Source organism: Aethalodelphis obliquidens, unplaced genomic scaffold (assembly GCF_003676395.1).
Source record: "Aethalodelphis obliquidens isolate GAN/ISIS:26980383/991018 unplaced genomic scaffold, ASM367639v1 scaffold43, whole genome shotgun sequence".
NCBI classification, from domain to species: Eukaryota; Metazoa; Chordata; class Mammalia; order Artiodactyla; family Delphinidae; genus Aethalodelphis; species Aethalodelphis obliquidens.
This window is the reverse complement of record NW_020837987.1, coordinates 7,692,108-7,707,855: the sequence shown is the minus strand read 5'-3', so window position 1 is coordinate 7,707,855 and position 15,748 is coordinate 7,692,108. Positions and strand designations below refer to the sequence as shown.

General features: G+C 54.0%; 1 protein-coding gene across 14 annotated transcripts in view; it reads right to left on the bottom strand.

Annotated features, from left to right (window-relative positions):
* Nucleotides 1–3,423: 3,423 nt before the first annotated feature.
* The window catches only part of CATSPERG (catsper channel auxiliary subunit gamma), a 27,641-nt gene continuing 15,316 nt past the window's right edge, over nucleotides 3,424–15,748 (bottom strand). For 4 of the 14 annotated variants that reach the window (XM_027079422.1, XM_027079420.1, XM_027079428.1 and 1 more), the window contains 14 exons: nucleotides 14,914–14,973; nucleotides 14,563–14,682; nucleotides 13,924–13,974; nucleotides 13,689–13,818; nucleotides 13,040–13,151; nucleotides 11,734–12,081; nucleotides 10,734–10,947; nucleotides 10,045–10,395; nucleotides 9,842–9,960; nucleotides 9,619–9,699; nucleotides 9,479–9,531; nucleotides 4,214–4,306; nucleotides 4,025–4,124; nucleotides 3,424–3,940 (listed from right to left, as the gene is read on the bottom strand). In XM_027079422.1, coding sequence (XP_026935223.1) covers nucleotides 3,656–3,940; nucleotides 4,025–4,124; nucleotides 4,214–4,306; nucleotides 9,479–9,531; nucleotides 9,619–9,699; nucleotides 9,842–9,960; nucleotides 10,045–10,395; nucleotides 10,734–10,947; nucleotides 11,734–12,081; nucleotides 13,040–13,151; nucleotides 13,689–13,818; nucleotides 13,924–13,974; nucleotides 14,563–14,682; nucleotides 14,914–14,973 — 2,117 coding nt within the window. In that variant the 3' untranslated portion in view covers nucleotides 3,424–3,655. Of the gene's footprint in view, nucleotides 3,941–4,024; nucleotides 4,125–4,213; nucleotides 4,307–5,469; nucleotides 5,926–6,091; nucleotides 6,156–6,358; nucleotides 6,516–9,474; nucleotides 9,532–9,618; nucleotides 9,700–9,841; nucleotides 9,961–10,044; nucleotides 10,396–10,733; nucleotides 10,948–11,733; nucleotides 12,082–13,039; nucleotides 13,152–13,688; nucleotides 13,819–13,923; nucleotides 13,975–14,562; nucleotides 14,683–14,913; nucleotides 14,974–15,748 lie in introns of those variants that run through there. The other 10 variants (XM_027079430.1, XM_027079423.1, XR_003427369.1 and 7 more) reach the window with 10 other exon arrangements.

Here is a 15,748-nt window from a genome sequence, read left to right as displayed (position 1 = left end):
CGCAAGAGGGCAGCCATCAGCAAGCCAAGAACAGAGGCCTCAGAAACCAAACCCGCTGACACTGTGATCTTAAGTTTCTGGCCAGAATTGTGAGAAAATAAATGTCTGTTGTTTAAGCTATCCAGTCTGTGATATTTCCTTATGGCAGCCCTAGCAAACTAATTCAGATAGTACTGTCGACAATATTAATTCATGAACATGGGATATCTTTCCATTTATTTAAGTCTTCTTTAATTTCTTTCAGCAATGTTTTGTAGCTTTCACTATACAAGTCTTTTTCCTCCTTGCATAAATTTATTTTTTAAATAGTTATTTATTTGGCTGCGCCGGGTCTTAGTTGTGGCCCGCGGGATCTTTAGTTGCAGCATGCGGGATCTAACTCCCTGACCAGGGATCAAACCCGGGCCCCCTGCATTGGGAGCACAGAGTCTTAACCGCTAGACCACCAGGGAAGTCCCTATATTCTTAAAACTTTTATTCTTTATGTTGTTGATGTTGTAAATAGGATTTTTTAAAAAAAATTTCCTTTTCAGCGTATTCATTGCTGGTGTATAGAAATGCGACCGATTTTTGTGTGTTGATTTTGTGTGTACTGCAACTTTGCTGAACGCATTTATTAGCTCTAGTTTTTCATACGTGTGGACTCTACCTATAAAATTTTAATGAAAATGGCTTTGGCATTTAACTGCCATATGCCATACGCCATCTGTCTTTGTTTTTCTTGTTTGTTTATTTATTTATTTATTTATTTTTGGCTGTGTTGGGTCTTCGTTGCTGCGCGTGGGCTTTCTCTAGTTGCGGTGAGTGGGGGCTACTCTTTGTTGCAGTGCACGTGCTTCTCATTGTGGTGGCTTTGCCGTGGAGCACGGGCTCTAGGCGTGTGGGCTCAGTAGTTGTGGCTCGCAGGCTCTACAGTGTAGGCTCAGTAGTTGTGGTGCACAAGCTTAGCTGCTCCGCGGCATGTGGGATCTTCCCGGACCAGGGCTCGAACCGGTGTCCCCTGCATTGGCAGGCGGATTCCCAACCGCTGGGCCACCAGGGAAGTCCCATGTGTCTTTGGTAATCAGGTACTTTGAGAATCTTGCTCAAACAGTTTCCTTCTATTTCTATTTGACTTAGAATTAATATAAGGAATGGATGTCGAATTTTATAAAAAGCTTTTTCAGGTACCTATTCATGTAATCATACATGTTTGCACACCTGAGTCTCTGTTTCTTCATCTATGAAATGGGGACAATGATAGAACTTTCCTGATAGAACATCATGAAGATTACTTGATAATCTAAGAAAAGGGATCTGCTATGGACTGAAAGTTTGTGTTCCCCACAAACTCCTATGTTGAAACCTAACTCCCAATGTAATGGTATCAGGAGGCAATTAGTCTGTGAGGGCAGAACCCTCATATTTGAGATTAATAATGTCCTTATAAAAGAGACCTCAGTGACCTTCCTCATCCCTTCTATCATGTGAGGACACAGTAAAAAGATGGTCATCTATGAACCAGGAAGCAGGTTCTCACCAGACACCGAATCTGCCAGCGCCTTGGTCTTGGACTTCCCAGCCTCCAGAACTCTGAGAAATTTCTGTTGTTTGTAAGCCACCCAGTCTATGGTTTTCCGTTACAGCAGCCTGAATGGACTTAGGTCAAAACAGGATGTTGGGCTTCCCTGGTGGTACAGTGGTTGAGAGTCCTCCTGCTGGTGCAGGGGACACGGGTTCGTGCCCCGGTCCGGGAAGATCCCACATGCCGCAGAGCGGCTGGGCCCGTGAGCCATGGCCGCTGAGCCTGCGCGTCCGGAGCCTGTGCTCCGCAATGGGAGAGGCCACAACAGTGAGAGGCCTGCGTACCACAAAAAAAAAAAAACCCAAAAAACCACAACAAAACACCAGGATGTTATCTCATCACATTCTCCTTAATTGCGGCAATACAGTGAAGTTTGTTGATAGATGTATCTGTACCACTGACTGTTGTGTGTATTGCTTGGCCAACGCTGACCTCCCTCCCGAGCCCCAGACCTGGGGTTCCCGCAGCCTCCTGGACAGGCTCCTCTAGAAGTCTGTCAGACCTCCCACACCAACCATGACCCCAAATGGCCTGTCTCCCCCAAATCTGTTCCTTCTCCCCAGTCCTCATCTCAGGGACAGCCTCTTTGTCCCCCATGCCCAGGGCAGAGGCCTGGGCCTTTTCCTAAATGCCCCCCTTGCTCCCACTCCTTCCATGGCCTGTCAGCTTCACAGCCTGTTCACTTGGCCTCCTAAGCATCCCTCCCAGCTGTCCCTTCTTCTCCTTCCCACACCAGGCTTCGGTCCAGCACCATCCCCTCCTGCCCAGGTCCCTGGCCTACTGCCTCGAGTCTTGAGCCATCCTCCACAGGGCAGCCAGAGCATCTTTCTACATCTGACCATGTCCTTCAGCTTCTCAGCTTGAATGCTCTTCTGATAATTCCTAAGCTCTATAATGTGACCTCAGTGGCCTCGCCTGCTCTGGAGCTATGCTGCCTCATCACGGACGAGCTGGTCCAACTGTCTGCCCTGGTGTCCCCTCAGAGGGTGTGTCCCCTGGGCCTCTGCTTCTACAGTGAAGGAGTGGAGGGGTTGATCAGAGGACCTGCATAGTCCCTTCACCCAAGACCTCTGGGGAGGGGCTGGAGTTGAGCCTATTGTGTGGACAGGGAGTGGAGTACAAAGGCACATTTGCTTTTGGCCTTTCGGTCTGTCCTTTTCCCCTTCTTGACACACATGTTCCTTACAAGAGCTGCCTTTCCCCACACATAAGCAAGAGATTAGGGAGGGATTGACAACCCTCAGCTCCAGGGGTGGGCTCTGAAGGGCTTAACCCAATCAAGGTCCCATCTGTCTGGCAGAGTGAGTGGTAAAGTAGTGAGCTTATGACCCAACCCCACCCAATCAGAGTGACTGACAGGACTTTTGCCTGGGAATGTTGGACTTCAGCTCCTTTTTTCTCTGGACAGTAAGACATGTGGATGTGCAGCCTCAGACGGTGAAGTGGGCTGGTCTGAGGTCAGAGACCACCCTCAGAGAAGGGCGGAGCAGGGAAAGGTAGACAAAGGGAGCCAGAATCCTATGGACACTGAGGACTTCTGGATCAAACTGTACCTGAAGCCTATATTAACAAAGTCCGTAAATTACCATTTCCATATGGACCACTGAGTGAAATTTTTGCTACTTGCAACCAAAACAAAAATTCTAACCTCTGCAGAGCCCCCTCCTTAAGATAGACACTAGATACGTGTTGCCATTCAAAATATTTAACAACTAGTGTTAAACCTGGGCACTGAACAATCAGAACAGACTGCAGGTCATAGCAACGGGCCTGGGTCATGGAGGACCCCGCTGGACTGTAGGGAGGTCAGGGGCACTCTGGGGAGGGGCTGAGTAGGCAGGCACACAGAGAAGCCAGTATTTACCAGTTTGGCACAGAAGGATTTTGATACTTTATAACTTATGTGGCTGAGTGGTACAAACGAATTGAACATGAGTCCTCACAAGGTCCCACAGCTGGTGCTGAAACGCCAAGTGAAAATTCAAGCAAAATGGGAGAAAGGCCTGGGATGAGCGAGCCACAGGTTGCATGTTCAAAGTGGCCCAGGAAACGAGGGATGAGGGTGGGTGGCAGTTGGGGCAGGTAAGAGGCTCAGGATATTGGCTTCTTCCTCAAGGTTTCCTTAGTGTCAGTCCTGTTCTCCCCTGCCACCTTGGAGACAACTCTGGAGATGCCCCCAGAGCTCTCCCCAGATTTGATCCCAGAGGTGTTGCTGAAGGCCCCGGTGTCGGAGGCGATACTGTAGATGTAAGATTCCCAGGCGATGATGTTGTTGATCTTCCAGCAGAGGACGTTGCAGACCTTCACCACATAGGGCGACAGGAGGCAGGAGATGACGTAGAGGATCACCAGACCAACGAACAGGCTGGCTGACACCTGCAGACACCACACAACAGGCATGGGTGGGCAGCCTGGGGGCCCCCATCCACGCAGCAGGGCAGCTCCAGGGCAGCCACTCACCATGAGGATGAGGAAGGCCCGCCTGGCACTGAGTGGGAGCCCGTGGATGTGCAGCTGGAAGGTGAGCTGGTAGTCGCAGTATGTGCTCTTGTCCACACCTCTGTTGGGGGATGGGGTTCAGGATCGGGGGAGGAGGCGGTCACCCCACAGGAAGCCCCTGAGCCCACCTGGGCCATGTGTCTGGCTCACCTATTGCTCACCAACACCTTGAAGAAGAACTCGGAGGCAAAGATGCTGTGTGGAATGGTGTCATGGCATGGGGAGTTCTCCATACAGAGCCACCTGGGGGCCCAAGTTCAGGCACTTGTAGTACAAATCATGCCTAGCACGTGCCAATCCCTGACCTTCCCCTCTACCCCACAGACTCTGGGTGAGTACTAACTAGGTGCAATCTCCTACCTTTCTCCCTGATTCACTCCTTCACCCACTTTAGCCAGTAAGGCTGACCGAACCCCTACCAGGTGACAGGCTGTTTGTTCACTCATTCATTTCCTCACGTCTTTACATCTCCAGCTGTCAATTCCTCCGTTACTATGCGTTCATCTAGATTATGGATGGTATACCTATTAGGTGCCACCTCCTCATTTATTCTTTGCTACCTTTATTCCTTCAGCCCACAAGTGAATCTGGAGCAGCTACTAGGTACAAAGTCACATCTTCATTCATATATTCAATAAACACAGGTTGAATACTGAATAGGTGCAAGTTGGCTACTTTGTTCATTCATTCACTTCCTTCATTTGGTCATGGCATCATTTTCTTCCTTTCATTATTATTATTCCTTTCATTATTATAGGGCCAGTTACTGAGGCCCTACATGCTTTTTTTTTTTCGGCGGTGCCTCACAGCTTGCAGGATCTTAGTTCCCCGACCAGGGATTGAACCCAGGCCCCCCCAGCAGTGGAAGCACTGAGTCCTAACCACTGGACCACCAGAAAATTCCCCCTATACTAACTTATTCCTTCATTGTTTTATTCATTCATTAATACTTCCATTCAAATGTCAATAAATGTCTACCATGGATGAATTAACTTGTTCATTGTCTCATTCAACAAATATTATTTGTCTATTCTGGACCTGGACTATAAGGGAGACAGACCCCACAGGAGAAGAGGGGTAAGGGCTGGGAAGGAGGAAGCACAGGCAGAGGGGTCGGGGTGAGAATGGGGAACGTACAAGAGGACATGAGAGCAAAACTGTCCCATCTAGAACAGTCAGAAAAGTCCTCCTGGTTGAAGTGGCATCTGAACTAAGGCCTGAAGAAAGATTAAGAGGGACCAGTCCTGCAGACAGAGGGTCCAGCTTGTGTAGAGATCGGTCTCATTTGAGGACCGCAAAGGCAGTCAGTGTAGCTTGAGGACCAGGAGGTCTCCCAGAGGCAGAAGGGATGGACAGGCCCGACAGACTGTGGGGAAGAAGGGGGCTTGCAGTCGGCCGGCACTCACTCAATGCCTAAACTGTTGTGGGACAAAATGTTGAAGGCTGAGTCCTCGGTGGTCGTTGTGTTTCTTGTGGTCCAGATGAGGCTGCCAGTCCTGTGCAGGAAGGGGTTACCTCAGTGGGGCCGGGGCCTCAGCGGGCAGAGGCCCCAAAGGGAGAGGGGGCAGTGGGCGGGATTGGGTGAGCGGAGCCTCCTGCCGTGGGCGGGGCCGAGTATGTGGGATGCTAGGAGCCTGGGCTGTGGGTGGGGCCTGAGACACCAAGATGGGCGGGGTTTGCAGCCCAGGGTTGGTCTGTGGCTGGGAAGATGCAGGGGCCTGCAGGGGAAGAAAGGCCGATTATGGGCCCGGTCCCACAGGGATTACTTGTCCAGGGGGCTGTTGAAGCGGTAGATATCCTCCTCGCTGTATTCCTTGATGGTGTCCAGGGTGGGCCCGCCGCCCACCACCTTCAGCACGTAGCTGCCGGGAGCAGAGGTGCGCATGGACTGTCCGGAGTCCTGCATCACCTCTACCACCTCCACCCCCACTTCCTCCCCCCACTTCCTCCCCCCCCCCCCCCTCCCCCCCCCCCCCCCCCGACTCCCCACCTCACTCCTGTCAGCCGCTGGCTTGGCCACGACTTTACCTGCCCTGAAAACTGCCAGAATCTCCCGTCACCAAATCTTGGATCAAGAAGAATGGGTAGAAGACTGTGGGGTCGGAGGAGTTGAGGCGGGGAGGAGAAATTAGCTCGGAAGTGGAGGATGGAGAGGGGAAGAAGGAGAGACGAGTGGTCCAAGGGGAAGAGCAGAGGGTGCTGGGGCAGTGAGCGGGCAGGGAGGAAAGGCCTGGGAGGGCAAAGTATTGGGGGCAGAGGACACTGAACATTGAGAGGAGGGGGCTGGACACGCACTGTCGCGGAAGAGGAAACAGGGCATCTCGGGGTCGACGTGCACGCAGTCAAAGTAGTGTTTGTTCTGCAGGCGGTTGTACTCCAGCGTGTAGGTGATGTCAAAGGCAAGGCGCTTGCCTGGGGGGCAGCCGATAAGTACTGGCACCATCAGGTTGCCCTGAATGGGAGGAGAAAAGCCTGGCTCTAGGGGTGGGGCAGGGAAGACGCCCCTCCTCCCACACACACCACCCCTACCTGCCAGGCTCACCCTCACCAGAGGGCAAGGTGATTATTATTATGATCGTTAAAACAATAATAACTGCAAACACTTAAGTAGCTCTTGCTATGCACAAGGCACTGAGGAATGGCCTCAGTGCCTTACATATTCAAATTTATTTAATCCTCAAAACAACCTTGTATGATACAGACCATTAATATCTCCATTTTAGAGATGGCAAAAGGGAAGCACAGAGAGGTCAAGTCACTTATTAATTATCCAAAGCCACACAGCTGGTAAGTGGTAGAGCTGGGATTCAAACTGAGACAGGTTGCTTCCAACTGCCTCCAGAATAAGACACAAAACCACTAACACCTGCACCTATGAAGCAAGGACTTGCAAGGTTGAGGGAATTCCCTGGCAGTTCAGTGGCTGGGATTCCGGGTTTTCACTGCCATGACTCCAGGTTCACTCCCTGGTCGAGGAACTAAGATCCCGCAAGCCTCGCAGCATGGCAAAAAAAATTAATTTTTAAAAAATAAAATAAAACAAAGGGCTGAGGTTGAGACTGAATTCTCAGACAGTAGAGCTGGGGGAAGCATGGGGTATATGAGGGAAGTAGAGCCCAGGATGGGGGCTAGGGATCTGGGAACTCCCGTGACATTGTCACTGGGAATGAAAGGCTTCTGGCCCTTTCTGGGGGTAGGGCCCAAGGATTTCACCCAATTGTCAAAAGGACATGGACATCTGGAGACTGTGGGCTGGGCTTGATGTCCACCGCGGAGAGGCGTCGTGGCCACAGATTAAGCAGTTCCCATGCTCGCCTGAGCCAAAGACTTTACACCTATCAGCCACTGAATCACTGGGGCATCTAATGGGCGTCTCAGATTCAATCTATCCACAGGCCACCTCTGTTTATGGCGCCTCACCCCTGCAAGTTCAGGCTAAAAAGCCTTGGCCTCATCCTGGAAACCTCTCTTTCTCTCACCCCCACATGCAGTCCATCCAGAAATACTGTTGTCTCTAAACTTCAAAATAGAGCTATTCCCTTCCCCAAACCCCCAACTCCTCTGCTCCACCCTGACTGGCCCATTTCCTCCCTGCTCCCGCCCCTCCACCCAGGCTGTCTCCCACATGCAGCCAGAGGGACTCTGTGAACACCTGAGTTGCTCCTCTGTTCAGATGCCTCCCATGTGACCTGCCCATCACCGCTTTGACCTCATCTCTCTCCATGGTCCTCCTTGCTAGCCCTGATCCAGCCATGCCTGCTCCCCGCTGTTCCTTTAGTCTAACACATGAAACATACTCCTGCCTCCAGGCCTCTGCCATCTGTCCCTTCTCGCTGACATGCTTTCCGGCACATAACTGCATGCTCACTTCCTCCCCTCCTTCAAGTCTTTGCTCAAATGTTTCCTCCTCGGCCAGGTCTTCCTTGAACCATCCTATGGAAAATGCTAACCTACCCCAGGCCCCTTGCTCACTACTGTTTTCTCCTAGCACCCATTGCCCTTAACATACAATATCTTTTATTTCTCTTGCTTATTATCTGACTCTCTGTTCTGGGTTGAATTGTGTGTCCCAAAAAGATATTAGGACCAGGGAAGTCCTAATTCCCTGGTACCTGCCCATGTGACCTAATTTGGAAGAGGGTCTTTACAGATGTAATCAAGTTAAGATGAGGTCACACTGGATTAGGGTGGACCCTAGTCCAATGACCAGTGTCCTTATAAGAACAGGGAAATTTGGACACAGACGCATAGGGAGGAGGCCTTGTGAAGATGGAGACAGAGATTGGAGCCATGCATCTACAAGCCAATGAATGTCAGGGACCGTCAACGACCACCAGAAGCTAGGAGAGAGTACAGAACAGATTCTCCCTCAGCACCTGCAGAGGCCCGCAAACCGCAAAAAAAAAAAAAAAAAAAAAATGGAGATGTTAACTTTGACTTTCTGGGGTTAAGGTAAAGACCTTAAAAATAATGCATATCACTAAGGATAGAAGGAAATTGTTATTGGGCCGAGGTCAGTCACTCTTCCTTGAATTTGACCCCAAATATTCCATGTGATCCAAGGAGTTGGGAGCTGTTACAAGCCCCCCCCCCTTTTTTTTTTTTTGTGGTACGCAGGCCTCTCACTGTTGTGGCCTCTCCCGTTGCAGAGCACAGGCTCCGGACGCGCAGGCTCAGCAGCCATGGCTCACGGGCCCAGCCGCTCCGCGGCATGTGGGATCTTCCCGGACCGGGGCACAAACCCGTGTCCCCTGCATCCGCAGGCGGACTCTCAACCACTGCGCCACCAGGGAAGCCTGACAAGCCCCTTTTTTTAACTGCCCTGGGTCATACCAACCCAGGAGGAAGAAGCACCAGGGTCTGTCTCCTGGAGAGTGGGCAGGGAAGTGGGTGAGAACAAGGCTTCCTCTACCACTTATTAGCTCCCAGGGTTACTCTGAGCATTTTCTCTGCATCTCTCTGAGCCTCAGTGTTTGCCTCTACGCAAAGGGGATACTGCATGTGTAAGCAAGTGAAGAACCAAGGACCCAAAGGCTTGAACAAGGCACATGTGAACAGGCAAAGGAAGAGCGAGGTATGAAGGAAGGGCCAAGCTGGCCCACGTGCCGCCTTTGTGCCAATTGGAAAAAGAAGCCCTGTGTGGCAGATACTTTACTTCTCCCTGCAGAAAAGTATCAGAAGGAACATACAAGCTTGTATGCAATCTACACTAAGCAGCCCTTTCTGAAAACACGAATGGATTGAAGGAGGGAGTGGGTGGCTGGGCAGGTGAATGATGAAAATGAACGAGAAAGAAGAAATTAGGAAGGCATTCAAGGAACTCCCAGAAGGAGCCCTCAGGTTCTGCCCTGTTGAGACTCGACCCAACCCCTTCCCTCCCAGCACAGGGCCCAGTACCCCAAGTCCAATACTTGCATGCGGGGCCCCTGGTTCGTGTTCTGGAAGCAGTGCCCGGACGAGCCCACCACCTGTGAGTAGGAGATGATGACTGGTGGACCCCACGGGCCCAGTCTTTTCCCTCATCCGCATCCCTCCCCTCCAGGCTGGGAACGCACCTTGAGGAGCATGGAGGTTTTTATGAGGTGATGTCCACTAATGCCCTGATCAAAGCAAAACCTTTTATCACTGAGCGTAACCTGGGGGTGGGGGCAGAAATAAAGGGGTCAGCGGGCCAGCGGGAGGACCCAGGGACAGTTCAAATAACCGCGGGCTTCTAACAGGTCCACTGCCTCAGTAGCTCCGCCGTCACCTCAGCTCCTCCCCTCCACCTGGTCTCACCCAGAAAAGCACCGAGTTGCGATTAACAACGACCTTCTCCTTCACCACCGCCTCGATGCATTCCGGGTCGGCCAGCACCACAGCCAGGCCCACCTTGCTCTGCAGCTGGAAGGAGGGGCCTGCTTGGAGCAGAGGGAGGGGTCAGGGCGCCGCACCCGACAGAAGCCCCGCCCCTAAGGCTCCACCCGGCCCCGCCCACAGACCGTGCACGGGCTCCGGCTCCCGGGCCGTCAGGAAGACCGAGAAGCGGTAGCTGGTGCCCTTGTCCAGGAAGATGCGCTCGGGCAGCTCGTTCTCAGCCTTAAGGTCGTAGATCTTTTCGTAGCTGGCCATGTCAACGTGCACACTGCCAGCGCTCCGCCAGTTGCTGGCCAGGTAGAAGTAGTAATCCTGAGGGACGGGATGCGGGGCAAAGACAGTGCCCGGACAGGGGGACGGTGAGGGGGGATCGGGCTCGGCCCTCCCACCGATTCGCCACCCTCTCCACGCACCTGGTCCTGCTTCTTGTTCTTCCACCAGCGCCAGGTGGGGTCGTGCACCGGGTCCGCATATGGCTGCGGGGACCGCCAGCACCTTGAGGGGGGCCAAGGGGCGTGCCCAGGCAGGCAGTATCCTCCGAGCCCTTCCTAGCCTCAGTCCCAGCCCCTGACCCTGAAATCGGCCTCAAGCCCCGCTTTCAGCCCGACCGCCACACCCCCAAAGCCATCCCCCGTGAGCCGTGCTCGACCCCCTCTCCAGCCCGCCTTAGCCTCGGACGCACCGAGGCGGCTCTGCTCTGCTCCGCCCTCCGCGGCGGTTCTCCCGGCCACGCAGGCCTTGCCTTCTACGGCTCTGCGGTCCCGCCTCACACAAGACCCGGCCCCGATGGCCCCGGCCGCCGCCAGGCGCCCACCTTGTCGTACTTCGAGTGCAGCCAAAGCAGGTAGTAGACGAGTCCCTGATAGACAGCGAGCGAGTTGTTGCTGTGGAAGCCCCCGGGCTCCAAGACACACGGCGGCTGCGCCCGGTAGCGCTCCTGGCGCGTGTAGATCTGCGGGTTGGGCAGGTCCCGCAGACGCATCACCGTGAAGGGGCAGAAGTTGGTGAAGGAGAGCGTCAGGTGGCTCCTGAGCGGCGGTAGTGGAGGACGGCGGCTGACTTTTCCGTGCGTGCACCAGGAGCCTCCGCAGGCCCCCTTACCACCCCTGCGCTGCTGACTACTCAAGGCTAATCCATCCCTGCCCCTCCCCCTCGGCCTCAGCCCCTGGTGCCCCTGCACACGTTCACGTGGTCGGCCCTCGGCCGCACAGGCCAGAGTCCTGGACCGCATCCTAGACTCTCCCCCACCCCCTCCACGGTACTCAACCTCCAAAGTGTCCTCCCCCTCCCCCCTCCCCCCGCTGCCTCCCTGGGCTCCTCTGCAGGTGAGCAAAAGGATCACTGCTGAACACAGTAAAATCTGACCATGGAGCCCCTCCCCTTAGTCCCATGGTGGTTCCCCAGGCCCCTCAAGATGAAGTCCAAGTTCCTCCCTGTGACCACCAGGCTCACCTTGTCCACCCCGCCACCACTGCACTCTAACAGCACCGCATTCTCTCAGTTCTTTGATCAGGCAATCTCCTTTCCTCCCCGGGGCCTTGGCACATGTGGTTCTCCCTGCCTGAAACACCTTGCCCCATGCTATCACCTGGTCAATTCTTCCTCACCCTTCAGGTCACAGCTCATGCACCTCTTCCTCCTTGAAGCCCTCCCTGATGCACCCTGTCCCCAGGCTGGGTCAGACCCCTCCTTTGAGCCCAGCGGTTGTCACTGGGGATGGCTTGATCTCCACCCCACCCCCACCCCCCGAATGGGAGCTTCCCACAGGCAGCGCCTAAGGCTCTGACTGCTGCTGTGGTCCAGTATCTCCTCACCCTTGCCGCTCCAAGAGGTAGTCGTTGCTGATCTGCTGGTACATCAGAAGCTGCTCCACAGGCACAAGCCTCTTGACGAGCCTGCCCTGCTGGTTGTCTATAAGGTACACCAGCTGCAGCGAGAAGGCAGGGCCACATGAGCGGTCCTGCAGCTTCCCCATGTCTCCCCCATAGCCCCCCGCTTAGCACCTGGTACAGTCTGTGGTCTTCGTAGAAGAGGGTGACCATGGTCTCATTGGGGGCGTAGAGAGAGGACTGCTGCATCACCTGTAGGCTGACGTGCACCTGCCAGCCCTTGGATGGGAACAGCTTGTACACCTGGTAGCTACCCTCCAGGAGGTACCAGATCTGGGGGTGAGACAGCCGGGTGTGTGTGTGTGAGGGTCATGGGCCCTGTGACCCCCACCTCTCGCTCTGCCGAGTGTGAGGGCCCCATTCCCTGAGGGGTGAAGCCTGGGAGTTCACCTCCAGCTGGGATCGGGTAAGCCATCTCTCTACTTCCCAGACCCAAACACCTGTGCTTAGAGCCCTCACTCGCCATGATAAATTTCTTCAGTGTTTTAGTCTGCTTGAGTTTCTATTACTTGCAATGTATATACACTAATTCCTAATATATACACTCCCTGGAGGCCTGGGATCCAAGGAATGAGCCCTCGTTTTTCCTTCTCACTCTTTGCACCCTCCCCTTGGCCTCAGTTTCCCATCTCTGCACTATTGCCCACCGTCTCATCCCCCAACACATTTTGCTCTAGATCTCACCTCCTCCTTAGCTTCGACCTGGAGGATCCCCTCCAGCCTCCAGCATGTCCCCCCTCCAGGTGGCCTCCTCTGTGAAGCCCTCACTGACACACACACCCCCAGACCGGGTCTGAACTTCCATAGATGCTGTTTCCGCATTGCAGCCCTGGCTGTTCTGAACCGTCACAGTCTGGGAATGAGTCCATCTTCCCAACTGGACTGGGACCCTGTGAGGGCAGGGCCCAGGACTGATTCATTGGCCACTGTGTCTCCAGCACTGGATCAAACATACACTAAGTCCTCAATATTTATGAACTGAACTGCACGATGGAATGAAAGAGGACCCCCTCTGGAAATGACATCATGACTCTGAGCACAGGTTTTTCACTCTGCTGAGTGACTTTGGAAAGGTACTTATCCTTTTTGAGTTTGAGGGTTCTCAGCTATAAATGGGTCCCTGAGGACATTCCCTCTCCTGGGCCCCTTTACCCTGACAGGGGAAGAAGGGAAACCCTTGGGATTTGGGGGTGGGCAGAAAGGAAGTGGGGAGAGGGGCAGGGCAGCCCACCTCCTCAGTCTCTGTGACAATAGCCGTGTCCCCATAGAACGAGTTGACCAGGTACTTGATGGACAGCTCCTTGGGGAAGTCCGCCAGGTAGATGAAGTTTTCACTGTTATAGCTGCAGGGGCAGAGGTGGGAGGTGGGGGCACCAGGCAAGGCCCTGGGGAATATCTGCTTCCCCAACTAGGCCTGACACGATGCAGGAACCATTTACTCAGTTCTCCACCAGCCTTGTGAGAACACGCAAAGGAGGCCTGGGACTCTAGTTTCTGTGCCACACTCCAAACCCTCTGGCTGACCTGCCCATCAGTGAACAGGAAGGTTCAACCAAACTGGCAGTTTGCCAACAGCCCATGGAGTTGGCTCCGGGACCCCTGGATTCCTGAGGGGTGAAAAGCATCCTTACCTTTCCCCAGACAATGCCCTTCTATTGCTCACATAGGTTAGGTCTTCATATCAGGTTTCATCTAAGAAAGGGCTCCCAGCTTTAAACTATCAGCTTCCTCCATCCCATCTCTGCCCACCCCAGCCCATTTTTCCCCCATCACAGTCCTGGTAACTTCTGGACTTGGGCATACTCTGAAAACTTGGTGACTTCAGAAAGGACCCCCACCCTAGTGGGGTTGGGGAGGCCAAATTGTACCCGGCCCCATACCTCTGCAGGAGGAAGTTGCCCCAGATGAACAGCAGGTTGTTATACGGGTTGTAGGACATGCCCTTGGGTACCATCGGGAAGTTGGTGTAAGACTCTGTCCCTAGGACCATCAGGAACTCCAGGCCTCGAGCTGGCAGGGGCAGAGGCAGAGTGGACACAGCAGTGAGGTGGGGTCACTTGGGCCCCTCCTAGCCTCCCCCCCACTTTTTCAGCCCCCTCTGCCCTCCCCTCCTACCGTCAGGGATGAATTCCGGGATGGTGTAGAGGACAACCAGGTAATCACTGACTACAGGTGGGGAAAACATAGCAAAAATCTCCTGAGGCCCTGAGCTTTCAAGACCTGAAACTGAGCAGGTCCCCAGCTCCCCAACCCCTCCCCAAACCCTCCAACAGCTTCCCGTTTGGGCCCATTAATCTTTAGAATTTCTTTATGTGAATAATAAAAAGACACTTCCTCTGAGAGGACACAGTCCTGTCAGGGCAGAGGACCTGCCTCCCTCCTCTGACTCCTTGGCTGGGGAGTACCAGGCACAGCCTCAACAGCTGTACACGGCAGCCCTATTCTCACTTCATCAAATCAAATCAAATCTCCTCACTGTGAGCCGCAAGGCCCTTCCAGGTCTGGCGTCTGCCCACATCTCCAATCTCCCTCCTCCCCTTTTCCCTCTGTTCTAGTCTCATTGACTTCCTCTCAGGCTCTTCAGCCCAGACGGCCTGTTCTCCACCACTGCCCCTTACCTAGCAGTGGCACGAGCAACGTTTCCTTCCAGCTGTCTGCTGGGCACAGATCCCAAAGGATGGGCCCGCAGTTCACACTCTGAGCTCCTGCCCCTTCCCGCTCAGCCCCCTGCCCCCGCCGTGGCGCCCCATTTACCCAGGTCATAGCTGACCACCTGGAAATACTTCCTGGTGGAGGGGTCTTCGATCTCCACCAGCAGCAGTAGATTGTAGTCACCAGCAATGAATACGGCCCAGGTTATGGAGCAGTTGACAACTGGTAGGGAAGGCAGAAGTCCAGAGCAGCCCCCAGATCCCGTCCTTCTCCATAGTCTCTGTGACTGCCACATCTATCCCAGTGACTCTCCACCCATCCCCAAGAAATTGCCCATCCTGTCCTATGACCTCTCCCACCCTTCCCTGCTCTCCCACACCTTTGATTTCCCCCCAACCCCCCCAAACCCACCCCACCCCCTGCCCACTGCAGACCCATCTGGGAGCTGGGTACCTAGTATCCCACTGCACACGGACCGCTGCCTGGGCAGCAACTCGAAGGACACGCGGCCATCTGCAGAGCAGGGCAGGTCAAAGCTTAGGCCCTTTCCAGCCTGTCTGGCACCCCACCACACCGGCTCTCCAATTATGCCTGTGCCTCCTTCTTAGTCCCAGGATTCCCTGGGGCAGCTCTCACCCAACTGGCCTTTCAGTCATTCACAACTGGCCTATTAGAATATGTCTGCCGGGCTTCCCTGGTGGCTCAGTGGTTGGGAGTCCGCCTGCCAATGCAGGGGACACGGGTTCGTGCCCTGGTCTGGGAAGATCCCACATGCCGTGTCCGCGGCTGGGCCCGTGAGCCACAGCCGCTGAGCCTGCGCGTCCAGAGCCTCTGCTCCGCAACGGGAGAGGCCACAACAGTGAGAGGCCCGCATACCGAAAAAAAAAAAAAAAAAAAAAGAATATGTCTGCCTGGACTTCCCTGGTGGCGCAGTGGTTAAGAATCCACCTGCCAATGCAGGGGGCACAGGTTCGAGCCCTGGTCAGGGAAGATCCCACATGCCACCGAGCAACTAAGCCCATGTGCCACAACTACTGAGCCTGTGCTCTAGAGCCCACGAGCTGCAACTACTGAGCCTGCGTGCTGCAACTGCTGAAGCCCGCGCGCCTAGAGCCTATGCTCCACAACAAGAGAAGCCACCGCAATGAGAAGCCCACACACTGCAACAAAGAGTAGCCCCCACTCGCTGCAACTAGAGAAAACCCACACGCAGGAACGAAGACCCAACACAGCCCAGAATAAATAAATAAATAAATAAATAAATAAATAAATAAATAAATAAATAAAT